The sequence below is a fragment of the Macrotis lagotis genome, chromosome 8, assembly GCF_037893015.1.
Source record: "Macrotis lagotis isolate mMagLag1 chromosome 8, bilby.v1.9.chrom.fasta, whole genome shotgun sequence".
NCBI classification, from domain to species: domain Eukaryota; kingdom Metazoa; phylum Chordata; class Mammalia; order Peramelemorphia; family Peramelidae; genus Macrotis; species Macrotis lagotis.
The window spans coordinates 40,745,278-40,761,087 of record NC_133665.1 but is presented as its reverse complement, the minus strand read 5'-3'; the positions used below and the strand labels follow the sequence as shown (position 1 = coordinate 40,761,087).

Below are 15,810 nucleotides of genomic sequence, written 5' to 3'. Positions count from 1 at the left end.
AAACACATAATAAGCAAAAAAAAAAGTTTGCTTATTTCCCTTCTACTCTATTTATTATGTGTTTGAAAATGCAAACAATACTTCTCCAGATTCTGTTTTCTTCTAGGATTATAAATTGAGAGCTAGAAAGGGCCTAGTTGTCCATCAGGTCCATCCCCACATTTTAAAGAGGAGGAAACTGAAGCAAGGAGAGGTTAAATGACTTGCCCAGGATCATACAACTTATAAAAGTCATATAGGATTTGAACCTAGTTCTTCTTGTGATAAAGTTTAAGACCCAATGCACTCTACCAATTGCAATGTACTCTACCAATGCACTCTAAGAATTGGTCTTTTGACTTATCAGAGTTGATTATCAAATAGCAGATATCACAAAAAATATATAATACCTAGGGTTCAGGAAAATTGTGCAAGTTTATGTCCAGCACCTTTTAAATAGTCTGCTTATATTCTTTTCTATTCTATTTTACTCCCTGACTCTCTTTCTGAAGTATATTTAGCTTTCTCTTTTCCTTCCCTTATCAAACTAAAAATAATAATAAATGTTTAATAAATTTATTATAATTGATAAACCTTTCATTATAATAAATATTTCATTATTAATAAAAGTTAATTAATTTTTGAAAACCATTGTCAAGAAGGACTTTTAAACTAATTATAATAAGATATAATTGGTGAATAAAGCATGATGTGTTGTTTCTTTCAGGTGTATTTACATTTTAGCTAAATATGATACAAATTAATAAAAATATGGAACTTTGATTATCAATTGATGTTGAAAGGCAGTGTGTAGAATGGATAGAAAAAGCAAGGGAAATATGAATAAAAATTTCACTTCTGACATATGCTAGACCTGTGATCCTGGACACCTCTATGTGCTCTCATTGGTTTTATAAATTTCAGAGAAGCTGCCAGACTGCATTAGTAGAGGGAGATTTTTCATCTGGGGATTCTTTACACAAATGAAATCACAGATCTAGTTCCAGTCACTAAACAAACAACAAAGTTGGTGGAGGATGCTTTGGGCATCAAGAGATACTATATATATTGTTATCACACCATGACTACTTCTAAAGTTACACTGACATTATCCCATAGAATGGCAGTCATATGTTCCTTATTTAGATGCTAACTCCTCACCAATTTTCTCCCTCTTTTCTCTGTTGGTTTTCTGAACATTAAAATTAGCAAGGAGGAAGGGTGGCATTGAAAATGCTCCAAAGCATGGTTGATGCTTAGCCAGAGCTACTTCAGGAGTCAGCAATTCCCTGTCCCTGAACATCTTCAGCTGGATGCTAAAGGACCACTTTGGAATGATGCTTAGGAAAAAATTTGTGCTTCAACATGACTAATGTGGAAATATATTTTGTATGACATATATAACCTCTATCAAATTGCTTGCCTTCTTAATGAAGGAGAGTTAGTGAAAATTTGGAGCTTAAAATTTTGTAAAACAAATGTTAAAAACCATTTTTATAGGTTGTGGGGGAGGAAAGAAAATATTAAATCATTGAGAGAAGGAAAAAAAAGAAAAATTTGTATTTAAAGTAGGAGTGAGACTAAATGACCTCAGGAATCTAAATGCTACTCTTCCATGGATTTATAACAATAGTGCTATCAAACTCTAGACAGTCAGGGCTACAGTAAATGAACATTAAGATTCAAGGTAATAATGTCTGGGCAAATGACTTCATATTTTATTACTCATTTATTATCCATTTGCCTTCAAAACAGTAAGACCATTAGCATGACAAGATTGGAAAAATGGAAAATAATAGTTGATTTCAGCTTAATATGAATTTTCTCACAAATTCCTGAGACCATTTATAATTTCTGCCTCTATTTCCTTCTTACCTTTTCTCCTGGCAACCCTGGAAATCCAGTGTCACCTTTTGGTCCCTTTGGTCCCTGAAAAATATTATAAAAGAAAATTAATATATTTTAATTATCTGAAAATAATTTGTCAAAAGTCAAAAAAAGAAAAAAATGATTGTCAGTTATATGAAGGTCTGGGAAATTTATATTATCTTGATTTTATATATATATTTTTTTTTTTGTATTTTTTTTTTAGGTTTTTGCAAGGCAAATGGGATTAAGTAGCTTGCCCAAGGCCACACAGCTAGGTAATTATTAAGTGTCTGAGATCGGATTTGAACCCAGGTACTCCTGACTCCAAGGCCGGTGCTTTATCCACTACGCCACCTAGCTGCCCCTATTATCTTGATTTTAAATTGGCTTTGGGGTGGGGGGAAGAATCCTAGATTAGGAGTCAGATGAGATCAATTTTGGTTCTGATTTTGCCAATATTTAGCTATGTGTTCCTCACTTGTTAAACTCTGAGATACTTATTTATCTATAAATTTAGAGGATTGCATTATGTAATAAAATGATAGAGAGGGCAGGTTGAATCTCTATTCTTTTCTTTTCTTTCCTTCTTTATTTCACATGACTAACACAATAATTTGGTTTGCATGACTGCATATTTGTTTTGCTTTTCTTACCTTCTCAATGAGTGAGAAATGGGGATAGTAAAGAGAATTTGGAATTAAAAATTCAATTTTTAAAAATGAAGGGATTTGATTAAATGATCTCTTGGATCTTTCGAGTTCAAATATACCATTATTGTAAAATAGTGTAAGTAGAGTTTGGAACTATTGTATCTGTCCATGTCAGCCACATGAGTTTCCTTTGGAGATGTCATTAAATTTGAATTGTATTTAACACTAAAAACTTAAACTTTGCTAAAGATCATCATATTTCTAAGAGCTGCTTAGTATATATGGGTTACAAATATTATTTTGGTCATAGGATTATAGATCTAGAAGGGTCCTTAGAAGTCAGTTGAAAAAATTCCTCATTTTAGAGATGAACAACTTATAGTTCAGAGAAGTTAAATAACTTTGCTCATAGTTTCAAAAGTAAGAAGCAGTAAATCAGGATTTGAATTCAGGCTGTGTGACTCCAATGTCAATGCCCTTGCCACCTCACCATCTTTGCTGATAAAATTTCAGTAATGGTGATGATATGATGATGATGATGATGATGACAACTAGCATTTATATAGGCTTCAAGGTTTTCAAATCATTGTTCAAATATTACATCATTTCATTACATCATTACATTCATTCATTTCATTCAGAAAACAATCATATATTCTTATCCTCTGTTATTCTTAATTATAATCTTTCTGTAATTTTTCCTTATAAGATTTAACCAGTGCACTGGATTTCTTCTGGTTCTTTCAATATTGGAAGGGTATTAGAACACCATTTAGCTTGCTTTCATCCTCTATCTGTGACTGTTCCACTTCTTGTAAAAATTTCTTGTTGTTCAGTCATTTCAGTTGTGTGTGACTATTTGTAACCCTATTTAGGATTTTCTTGAAAAAGATATTATAGTAGTTTGCCATTTCTTTTTCTAACTCATTTTATAGATGAAGAAACTGAGGCAAAAAGCATTTAGTGACTTGCCCAGGGTTACACAGCTAGTAAGTATTTGAGGTCAAATTTGAACTCAGGAAAATGAGCCATCCTAACTCCAGGTCCTGTACTCTTATCTATTATACCACTGAGCTATCCTGTATGTATTTGATAATGATTTTTATGCCACTTCTTACAGTGACAATATGGTGAAACTTTTTATAGTCATTTACAATTCTAATTCTTTTCAGGCAATGGAGCTCATGATTCTCAATGATAAAACATCATTGAGAAAATACTAGATTTAGGGGCGACTAGGTGGCGCAGTGGATAGAGCACTGGCCCTGGAGTCAGGAGTACCTGGGTTCAAATCTGACCTCAGACACTTTACCTAGCTGTGTGGCCTTGGGCAAGCCACTTAACCCTATTGCCTTACCAAAAAAAAAAACCCAGAAAATACTAGATTTAGAGTTAGACTTGGCATCCTCAAGAATCTTAGGTTCATATATTATAAAGCAGCAGTCACCAAAACTGCCTGGTTCTGCATAAGAAATAGAATAATGGGACAGTGGATTAGAGAAGGTACAAATGAAACAGTAGTAAATGATAGTAATCTACTGTTTGACAAATCTGAAGACTGTTTCTGGGATAAGAAGTCACTATTCAACAATAATTGCTGGAAAATAGCAAAAAAATGGCAAAAACACATCTCACACTTTATACCAAAATAAGATCAAAATGGGTATAAGATTAAGACATAAAGGGTAATAACCATAGCCCAATTAAAAGAAAAAGAAATACTTTTCCTGTCATATCTATGGAGAGGGGAGAACTAACTAAAGAGAAATTATAAATTGCAAAATGGATGATTTTGACTATATTAAGTTAAAAAAAACTTTTGAACTAATAAAACCAATGCAGCCAAGATTAGAAGGAAAACAGAAATCTGGGGGAAAACTTCATATAGTAGTGTTTCTGATAAAGGTTTCATTTCTAAGGCATAAAAAGAACTGAATCAAATTTATAAGATTACAAGTTATTTCCAATTGAAAAATGTTCAAAAGATATGAATACACAATTTTCAGATGAAGAAATTAAAGTGCTCTCTCTCTCTCTATATATATATATGTGTGTGTGTGTGTGTGTGTGTATATATATATATACATATATATAGTAATGTGAAAAAATGCTCCAAATCATAATTGATTAGAAAAATGGAAATTTAAAATAACTCTGAGGTACCACCTCATACCTATCAGATTGGCTAAGATGACAAAAAAAAATGAATGTGGTAAAATTGCAACACTAATACACTGATGGGAGAGTTGTGAACTGATCCAGCCCTTCTGGATAGCAATATGGAACTTTTCCCAAAGAGCAACAAAACTGATCATACCCTTTGACCCAGCAATACCTAAACTAGGTCGATAGCACTAAGAAATCTTTAAAAAATGGGAAAAGTCTCACAAGTTCAAAAATATTCATAGCAGCTCTTTTTGGAGTGTCAAAGAACTGGAAATTGAGGGGATGCCCATCAATTGGGGAATGGTTGAACAAGTTATGGTATATGGATGTTATGGAGTACTATATTTCCATAGGAAATAATGAGTGGTTGGACTTTAGAGAAGAATTGAAAGAATGACATGAACTGATGCTGAGTGAGGTGAGCAGAACCAAAAGAACATGGTAAACATTAACAAAAACACTGTGAGATGATCTACTATGATGGATGGAGCTCCTCTCAGCAGTGCAGAGATCAAGCTATGAGAGATCTGCTATGGACAGTCAAGAAACGTCTAGACAAAAAATAAACAAACATGAAGTATGGGTGCATACTTTGATCACTTTTTAAAAAATCTTTTATGTTTTCCCTTCCTTTCTCGTGTTTTTTTCCTTTTCCTTTACTTCTTATTTTTCTTATACAACTTGACTAATATGTAAACATGAATGTGATTGCACAACTTTTACCAGACTGTTCACTCACATGGGGAGGGGGCAGGGAAGAAAGGGTGGTAGAAAAATGTGAAACTCATAAATTTGCAAATGAATACATGTTGAGAAACTACTACTGCATATAATTAGAGAAATAAAATAAAATTTCAATTAAAAAAAGATTCAGGTTCACTGGAAATGCTGCATAAATCCCTAAATGAGATTCAGATAAAACTCTCCCACCTACTTAACACTGAACCAAAGTTATTGTCCATTTTTATTCCCTGTCCAAGCTATTTACATTGGTGGACTAAATTATTAAGCTATCTAAGCAATATAAATTTTTCATTTTCTGGTTTTTTAAATTTAAATGGTTAAATGTCTCAGCTTATTGTGGATTTCACATTGGAACTCAATATAATTATTATTATGTCCTTTGGGAATAGGAATAATTAGAAAATATTGCCATCAATAAGAATCCTTCCATTTGTACTCTTTATAAGGCAGGCTTCTTGTTAACAATTTAACAAAATGTTAAGAACTAAGGAGATGGCTTCAGCTTTTGTAGTCACACTTCATCATTATCCTCAGTTACCTGTCCCTTTGATTGCAGGGATGGAGAACAAAGGAAGAAAAAACAAATCCCAAATTTCCTTTAATACCAACCCTTCATTTCCTTCCAGATGCAATGCTTGGTTTTGACTCCACCACCATCATCATGCCCTAATGCATTCAACCCTTTCAGGGTTCACTTTATCCAAATTTATCACCTAACCAAGATCCTACCAACAACCAGGACATTCTCCTTCATTTTGCTTAGAATACACTTTCTCTCACTCCATCCTTACTCCTATTGGAAAACTTTAAAACACAATCTATTCAATTTTCATGATCAATTCCTCCATTCTTACCATCACTTCCTTGTTCAAGAACTCTGAAATTCCTTTATTCCTTTTTTATCATTCCATTTACCATCTACATTTTATTGTCCCTAAGCCTGATCCCTCTACAACTTAGGACTTTCCTGGGTCATCACTATTGACTGGTCTGACTGCATTTTCTTTTTAACCCTTGGTGAATGATTTCAACTTCTACACTATCCTCCATTCTCAAATCACTTGCTTCCTTGTCCTATTTGCAATCACATCTTGCCAAACCACTACTCAAGTGTTGTTGAACAGAACCATATAGTTAGGAAACTATACTTAGTAGATCTAAGTCTCTTATAAATTTATGTTGTATAACCTCATTTGTACTCTCAACCCATGAAGGTGATTCTTTTACAACTCTCTAATCAATTCTCTATCCCTCTAATAAGAAAGGCTGTTATAAATCTTCTCTCTTCAAGTCTCCCACACTACCCTCTCCTACATCCCCTCTCATCACCTCCATCACAGACTCTGGTGAAGAGACATCCTTCTCTTTTTCAAGCCCTGTTACTCTACATAGCCTCATTCCCTTCAGCAGATTGTACTCATTCCTGTAATCTTCAATTTCTCTGTTTGACTTTCCTCCAGCTTTAGTGCTTCACTTTACATCATCATTCCATTCCTAGAAACTATCCTCAGTTCTCTACAAAAATAGGTGAGAGGGGCTGCTTTGATCCTATAGTTTGTTCGCTCTGATCTGTATCACACACACACACACACACACACACACACACACACACTCTCTCTCTCTCTCTCTCTCTCTCTCTCTCTCTCTCTCTCTCTCACTCACTCTCTTTCCTATAAGCATGGGCAGAGGAGAATAGATGGAGATCAGACCAATTATTAACTCCATCAGAAATAGAAATAGTTGTCCTTTGTACTCCAAGAGGACCATGTCATCAGTTATATGATGATATGATTTGCACATTTTGTTTATTATAGTGAGGTAAATATGTGTGCAAAGACATGTTTCCAGAACCATTTGACCCCCTGGGTCTGAATCATAGGAAACAGGCCTTCTGGTGATGTCTGGATGTTGTAGTGAGGCACCACAGAGTTCCAACAATCCTGAGCAAAGCACCAGCCTGTGATTTTCTGGTGATAAATATCAAAGTTTCTCTCTCTCAGTGGTCTAATTGTCAGTTCAGCCTTTCCTCTCAGGTCTGCAATCACCCTTTCCCCCCAAGAAATGAGCTTCATTTGGTCTGGTTTATTCTGAGTGAACTCTAAGTGCCTCTTTTTTGTAATACTTCATTCTTTTTAAAACTCTCACAGGATATCTAGTTATTAATCTGTCCTTGAATTTTGCTAGGTACCATCCATGTCCAGGGTCCTAGCCAAGAATTTATGAACATCTCAGCATCCTTTCAGAAAATCAGGGCATCTTTTGCCTGAAGCTAATCTTTGCCACCTCTTCATGTTCCACTTGCATCAGCAGTGGTTTTGAGGTCACATCTCCAAGTTCTCTGAATTCCCTGGAGTATATAATTCATCTGAATTTAGAGACTTGAATTTGTTTTAAATGGCTAAATGTTCTCTTACTATTTTCTCATCTGGAGGATTTTAATACTCTCTGAGTGGGAAGCTGCTTTACTCTTTATAATCTGAAGATTCTTATACTTGAAGACAAAAACACAAAGAACTAGTTTAACTTTTCTATTACTTATTATATCTTCTATTTTGGGGGGCACCTATCCTTTCATTGGTCTGCTCTTGATCCTAATACCTCTCTAAAAGCTCCCCTCCTACCTCGCTTTTTTTTTTTCTTTTCAAATAAGCCTGAGCTCATTCATTCTAAGCTTGAGCCTTCATGATATTTTAACAGGACAATGCCACTTTGTGTTTTTATACCATTAGAACAAAATTATTTCACAAATTTAAGAATTGGAAATACCTCAAAGGTCATCTAGTCAAGCTCTTATCTGAATCATCTCTCAAGTTCTTGTGCCATTTCTATGCTTGTCTTGGATTTCAATTACAATTTTATTCATCTTTAAAATGGGACTTTCTTCATCTGTAATACCTGTCTCATAGGGTTGTTGTGAGACTCTCAGGACCTAATATAGGGTATTCCAAAAGTCTTAGGCAAATTTAAATTTTAATAAACTTACTAATTTAATGACAATTAAGTAATTCAAATAATTCTATAACCAAATTACATAATTTAATAATGGTAATAATTTACTAAATTTATTAAAAATTTAAATTTGCCTCAATACTTTTGGGACACCCTATTTATGTAAATCACTTTATAATACTTAAAACATTAGAATGAATAAATGTCTATCAATATGGCTATCATTAATACTATCATTATTGATATAAATAATAAATAATTTATAATGTATGAAAATGTTTCAAATTTTAAAATCCTAGAAAATTATTAACCCTTAAACATTATAAAATAAATATATATCATGATTATATAATTGGTGATGTATATTAAATATAATGTATGTAAAATACTTTGCAAAGCTTAAAACACTATAAAAACATTGTTAGTCTTTAAATATATATTATTAATAATTAATAAATCATGTAAAAGATAATGCAAACCTTAAAATCCTCTATGTTACTATTAGCCCTTAAAAGGTATATGATAAACATGGATTATATAGTTAATAATGCATGTAAAAGACATTGTATAGCACTTTGCAAACCCCAAAACAATATAAAACATTATTATCCCTTTAATATAATACAATAAACATTATATATATATAAGTTAATTATGTATAAAGTATTTTGTAAATTGTTATATTATAAGATAAAAGCAATTATTATTTTAGTTAATTTTTAATTCAAAATTCAAGGACCATAATGCTTACTGGGAATCCAGGCAGTCCAGGCTTTCCCTCTGGTCCCTGTAATACACCAAATCAGAAGAGATATGTTATAGATTTTGTAGGACCAAGCTGAAGGTCTGTTCATACAACTGATTATATAGTTTATATAGTTTAAAAAACTATTACATTATTAGCATATCAAGAGATATAAAATGCAATCTGGTCAACAGAAACAAAAAAGAAAAATAGTTTGAGAGAGGAGAGGTAACATTGGTACAAAGGATTCTCCAAATATATGTACAGTCTGCATCAGAAGAGGTAAACTATCATTTAGTGAGTATTGTCTGAGAGAAGCACCAGGAAGATGGGGCATCAGGAATGGTGTTCTCTGGTGAAAATACCTGGGGGTAGGAGTCTATGAAGACACTAGTTTACACTACACTGCAGAGATCCAGGGAGGAAGCACATTGTTAGAAATTGGTACCCTACACCAACTACAAAGGACCTATGAAGGCAGATGTTATCCAAGCTCCAAAAAAAAGTACTGAAAAATAGACACACATATATATGTACATATACATATAATATGTTTTTATACACACAAACATTTGTGTTTATTTGTAGCCTCTAGGGAAGAATGGGAGAGAAGGAGAAAAAGCAATACAAAATTTACAGCAGAAAATAATAGAAAACTTGAAAAGAAGCACAGAAAAGTAGAGTAGCTCTGAAAACAATGTGAATGATTTATTTCATAGAATTTTTTTAGCAATTTGAAATGGAAATTCATTTTTTAAATATTGAATCTTTTCTCTATATTGTTCTGTGCACACAGAAATGTTTTAATTTTGTCTTTTATTTTAGTTTGAAATGAATAAAAATATTTTAAATTGTTACCCTTATTCTCAAGCACCTCTGAGTTTAAATTGGATATTAATACCAAGCAAAGAGTTCAGTATCCTTTAGGATGCAAACTGATATAGTTTATGACTGAAGAAGAGATAAAGAACACTATAAGATGCAAAATGGGTAATTTTGGTTTCATTAAATTGAAAATTTTTACACAAGTAAAATCAATACTACCAAGATTTAGAGGAAAGCAACAAGTTGGGAAACAATTTTATAATATGTTTCTGACAAAGTACTAATTTCTAAATTTGACATATTTGGATATAGAACTGAGTCTGATATTATAAGAATACAAGTCATTCCCTAATTGAGAAATGGTCAAAGAATATGAATAGGCAATTCTCAGATGAAGAAATTAAAGCCATCTATAGTCATATAAAATGCTCTAAATCATTATTGATTAAAGAAGTACAAATTAAAACAACTCTGAAGTACCACCTCACACCTTTTAGATTGACTAATATGACTAAAAAGGAAAATGATCTTTGTTGGAGGGAATGTGGGAAAACTGGGATACTAATGTATTGATAATGGAGTTGTGGACTGATCCAACCTTTCTGGAGAGCAATTTGGAATTATGCCCAAAAGGTAATAAAACTGAGCATACCCTTTGATCTGTCAATACCACTGTATCTCCAAGAGATTATTAAAACTGCTATAAAGCCCTCATGTATAAAAATATTTATAGTAGCTCTTTTTGTAGTGGCAAAGAATGGAAAATTGATGGGATGCTCATCAATTGGGGAATGGCTGAAAAAAATTGTGGTATATATTCATATATGTGATGGAATAATATTATCCTATGAGAAATCTCATGAGGGATGGGATTTTTGAATAGCTTAGAAAGATTTGCATGAACTGAAGACAGCAGAACCACAAGAACATTATACACACTAACAGGAACATTGGGTGATGATCAACTGAGGGACTCATACATTTCAGCAGCATGATAATCAAAGACAATTCTGAAAGACTAGAGATAGAAAATACCATCCAAATCCAGAGAAGGAACTGTGGAGTTTAAATGCAAACCACAGCTTACTGTCTTCAATTTTCAAAAGTTGTATTAGGTATTATATGTGTTTTTTCTGTTTCAATTTTATTCTTTTTCACAATCACAATCATATGACTAATATGGATCTATGTTTAGCATAGTTGTATACGTATGGACTATATTGGATTACTTTTTGTCAGGGGGAGGGGAGAGGAAAGGGAGGGAGGGAGAAAAACATAAACCTCAAAACCTAGCAAAAAAAAGATTGTTGAATACTACTACTGCATGTAGTTGAAAAAAATAAATAAATAAAAATAAAACAGAAAACAAATTTTAAAATAAAGGAGATAAGAGATTTAAATTGTTCCAACAATCACGGGTGAGACTGGGAATAGTCCACGTTCCACATGAACATGAATATCATTCTAATTTAGTTTAAAAAGTGATCATGATATGTATAAAAAGGTAGATAAATTAGATTAATTCACTGGGAACATAGCTATGGTGATTTAGATTTGATTATTTACTCCAAATACTCAGAGATGTTTCTCAAAATTCTTTGAGAATGATAATATGACATGGAGGAAAAATTGTCAAATATGAATAGCATTCAATCCTTCAACTCTCTTTTCTTCCTAAGTACTGTGTATATAAATACATGGTAATCTTTCTTTATACACATATTTATTTCTAATTATGAGTTCCTAGTTTTTGGTTTTCTGAGAGTTATAATGATTGAGAACAATAAGCAACTATCCAAAAGTGGCTTTAAAAAAAGTCAAGAAATAAAGAAGTTGATCTACTTTTGAAAAAAAAATTGGTATGATGTCAATATTTGTGGTCTTAGTAAGACAATGGTCACAGGAATTCAAGAAATGAAAAATTTCTCTGATTGTCTCAATCATCATGAGCCTTGGTGATCAGCAGAATAAGGTTACCTTTTGTAAATTCAAGTTGATTACTGAAGATACTGAGGGTTATGGAAAAGATGATCCTGGGGACAAGATGCACTCCAGAATAAAAATATGGCAGACCATGACTGAAACACATATTTTGAGGTCAGAACTGCTGATGGCTACTTTCTCCAGATCTTTTGTGCTGGTTTTAGAAAGATCCATATGACTTTTTTGCCTAGTACCCAAAGGTCTATCCAATTTGTAAGAAAATTATGGAGATCATAATTTGGCACATGCAGACAAATGATTTGAAAGAAATTGTTAATTAGTCAATTCCAGATAACACTGGAAAATTCATAGGAAAGGCCTGCCAAACTATTTCCACTCTTTGGAATGAATTGTGTATGTTTTGGGAAAAAAATTTGAATTGGGAAAAGTAATGGAGTTTTTATGGAAAAGGTAATGGATCTTAGAAAAACCTTTTGAAAATGTAATAGGCAGGCAAATTGATATATATAAGTATTCAATTCAAGAATTGTTCTAAATTTACTTCTAGAGGATAAAAAATATGTCATAAAATGACAAAAGAATATAAGTTCCTTAAGAATGAAGATTGTTTGTCTTTGAATTTGTGTACCCCAAGAAGATAGTACAAGTTTATCGATGCTTACTAATTGACTATATCCCAAGATTATGCCTTACAGCAATAAAGAGTGTGGATATGACCACCATCAGAACTCTCCATCATGTATTAAGAGAAGAAGCTATTCTATGATATAGTGTCTTCCATTGCTTTGACTCTCCTATCCTCTATATGTATTTTTGCCTCTCTTTCTATTTCCTTCTAAAAATTCCAGTCAGTTTTTTAGTTATTCAACAAGTACTTATTAAGTCTATATTATTTTTCAGACACTGTTAGTTACTGAAAATACAAAAATAAAAGTGAAATAGGACCTGTTCTCAAGGTCTCTCTCATTTTAATATTTGCATACAGTATACTTTTTTAATGATGACCAATGAATACTTTAGGGATATTTCCAAATTATTTAGATTAATAATTTTCAGAATAATTTGCATTATAAATAGGAATAAACTATACTTAGGTTTGTTTTCTTTTTGATTATACCTTGATTTCAAAAGGGATTTCTTACAAAACAATTTACTGACACACTAGTTTAAATAGTTTCTCCCACAGAAACTATGAATCTGTTACTATATTTTAAGAGGAATCTTAGAAGAATGTGATAAGACTGGTGGTTTAAATTTGATTCTAGAGTTTGATAACTGTGTTGGGAAGAGACTGGATAAGACAAAGAGATAAGGAGCTAAGAGAATTTCTTTCCCAAGAGACTGAGTTAGCATTTAATGAGAAACAAGTCTGATGAGGCATTTCCTGAGAGCAATGAGTTTCACTCTTTTCTTGCAAAGAAAAATCACAAAGGGAATCCTTGAGTGATTGCAGCTTTTATCCTGAAAAAGTTGAATGACTAGAATGTGTTTCCAACATTTGAAATTTATCAGTAGCAGTTATGATTAAAAGTGACTCTTTTCTCACAATTGTTAGATTATAAATAATTATTTGTTTTGTTATTTGTTATACTATTAATATATAATATAGTAGTAACTGTGATGGTCTAGGAAATTAGGGAATCTGATTTACAAATATATGTATATGGATGCATATATATATATATACATATATATATACATTTATATAAAATATATGAAAGTCTTTGGGAAAAGAGAGATTTTTGCAATCTTAGTGATTTATGAGAAAATATGTTTCTATATTCCTTTACTGCCTTAAAGTCCAAGTTAAGAAGGAATAAGTAGGAACTTCCAGGGTGGAAGCTGAGATGGTGGCACAAAGATTGGAAGTTACCTGAAACAACTTCAAATGAAGCCTGTAAACAGATCCTAAAACAACAGAATCCATCAAAAACAGTGTAACACCTTTACAGTATGATATCTTGGAAGAATTTCAGGAAAACGTCTGTCATGTGAGCTAAAGGGGAGTATAACCCAGTATAGGTGGGAGAGCTGGGAAAACAGAGGGAGAATTAGTTAAAAGTGCTAAAGTCCTAGCACAGCTCTGCCAACCCCAGCTACAAGAAGAGCAAGGTTTCAAGCCCCAAGAAACTGATGTGGCATTGGACTACCCTAGCCCAGGGAACAAACTAGAACACCAGAAATGTCAGAAAAAGAGCAGGGACCAGAACCCCAGCCCCCAGCAAAAAAAAAAAAATAAGTTTGGGATTATACCACAGAAACAGACCTCAACTGTCAAAATGACCAGGAAAAAAAAAGCACTATTGATAGCTTCTATTCTGATAGGGGGATTAAAAAAACTATTTTAGGAGAGGAAAGCAGTGACAAAATGCTTACATGTGAAGCTTCTAAGGGGTTAATGAACTGGTTTCAATTCCCAAAAAACCTCTTAGAAGAGTTCAAAAAGGATTTTATTTATTTTTTTCAGAAAGAATTTTAAAATCCAAAGAAGAGAGGAAGAAGAAAAATGGAGAAAAGAAATGAGAATCATGCAGGAGAATTATGAAAAATTAACTTAAGAAAATAATAATTTTAAAAGTAAAATTGACCAGCTAAAAATAAAATTAACCAGTTGGAAAAGGAAACAAAAATAAGAACTGAAGAAAATAAAATCTTAAAAACCAGAATTGGACAAATGGAAGTGAATGACTCTGTGAGACACCAAGATTTCATCAAACAAAACCAAAAAAAAAAAGAAAAAATAGAAATATATAAGAAATATATAAGAAAAATATAAGAAAAGGTAAAATATCACTTAGGAAAAATGAATGACCTAGAAAATAATTACAGGAAAAATAATTTACAAATTATTGGTCTACCTGAAAGCCACCATAAAATTTTCAGGATAAAAGCCTGGACAATATCATGCAGATAATTATCATGGAAAGTTCCCTAATATCCTAGAACAAGAAGATAAAATGGTTCTTAAAAGAATCCATCAATCACCCCCAGAAACAGATTGCAAAATAAAAACTTCAAGAAATATTGTAGCAAAATTTCAGAATTCTCAGCTAAAGGAAAACACTGCAAGCAACCAAAAAAAAGCAATTTTAAATACCAGGAAACCATAATTAGGATTATGCAGGATTTAGCAGCTTCAACATCAACAAATCTGGAATATGATATTCCAGAGGCAAAGGAGCTTGGATTACACAAGAATCAATTACTCTGCAAAATACCAGCATATTCTTTCAGGGAAAGAGATGCCCTTTCAACAAAATATAGGACTTCCAAATTTACCTGATAAAAATACCAGAACTAAACAGAAAACTTAATCTTTAGATACAAGACTCATCATATAAGAGATGTATAAAAAATGTAAAGGGAGGGAAATATTAACTCTTGAGAACTGTATTTCTCTTATAATAATTGAAAGGAATATATTTAGACAAAGGGTAGGGATATAAAATGACTGATGTGATCAAATTTTTTTTTTACTTCAGTGATTTATTTTGCTTTACATGATACTTTAGTTCATGAGGATGGTAGTTCTATCAAAGGTACTTGGAAAGAAGGTGTGGTATAAATTGATTATAATTTGATGATGTTTATGGCTTTTAAGAATTGTATTTTTAACCGAACAGTTGTGAAGAGGGTTTTTGGACAGAGGCTGTGGGTATGAAGTGACTATGAGATAAAATTGCTTATAAATCAGTCAATCAATCAATCTACCCTTGAGACTTATGCTGAAGGACAAATATAAGTAGTATATCTTGATAGAGATTGAGGATAAAAGACATTTAAAACAATCAAGAAAAGGCAAGGCATTAGAAGATAAATAGCACCACATGAAGAGACACAAAGATGTATTAAAGTAGAGGAAACAAAGGGAGGGTATGAGCACTGAGTAAATTCTACTCTCAACAGATTTGGCCCAAAGAGGGAATAACATACATTCCC

At 32.5% G+C, this 15,810-nt stretch overlaps 1 protein-coding gene across 2 annotated transcripts in view; it reads right to left on the bottom strand.

Moving 5' to 3' along the window:
• The window catches only part of COL15A1 (collagen type XV alpha 1 chain), a 274,055-nt gene that overhangs the window by 68,280 nt on the left and 189,965 nt on the right, over positions 1–15,810 (bottom strand). For both annotated transcript variants that reach the window (XM_074196725.1, XM_074196724.1), the window contains 2 exons: positions 9,109–9,144; positions 1,855–1,908 (listed from right to left, as the gene is read on the bottom strand). In XM_074196725.1, the coding sequence (XP_074052826.1) occupies positions 1,855–1,908; positions 9,109–9,144 (90 nt within the window). The remainder of the gene's footprint in view (positions 1–1,854; positions 1,909–9,108; positions 9,145–15,810) is intronic.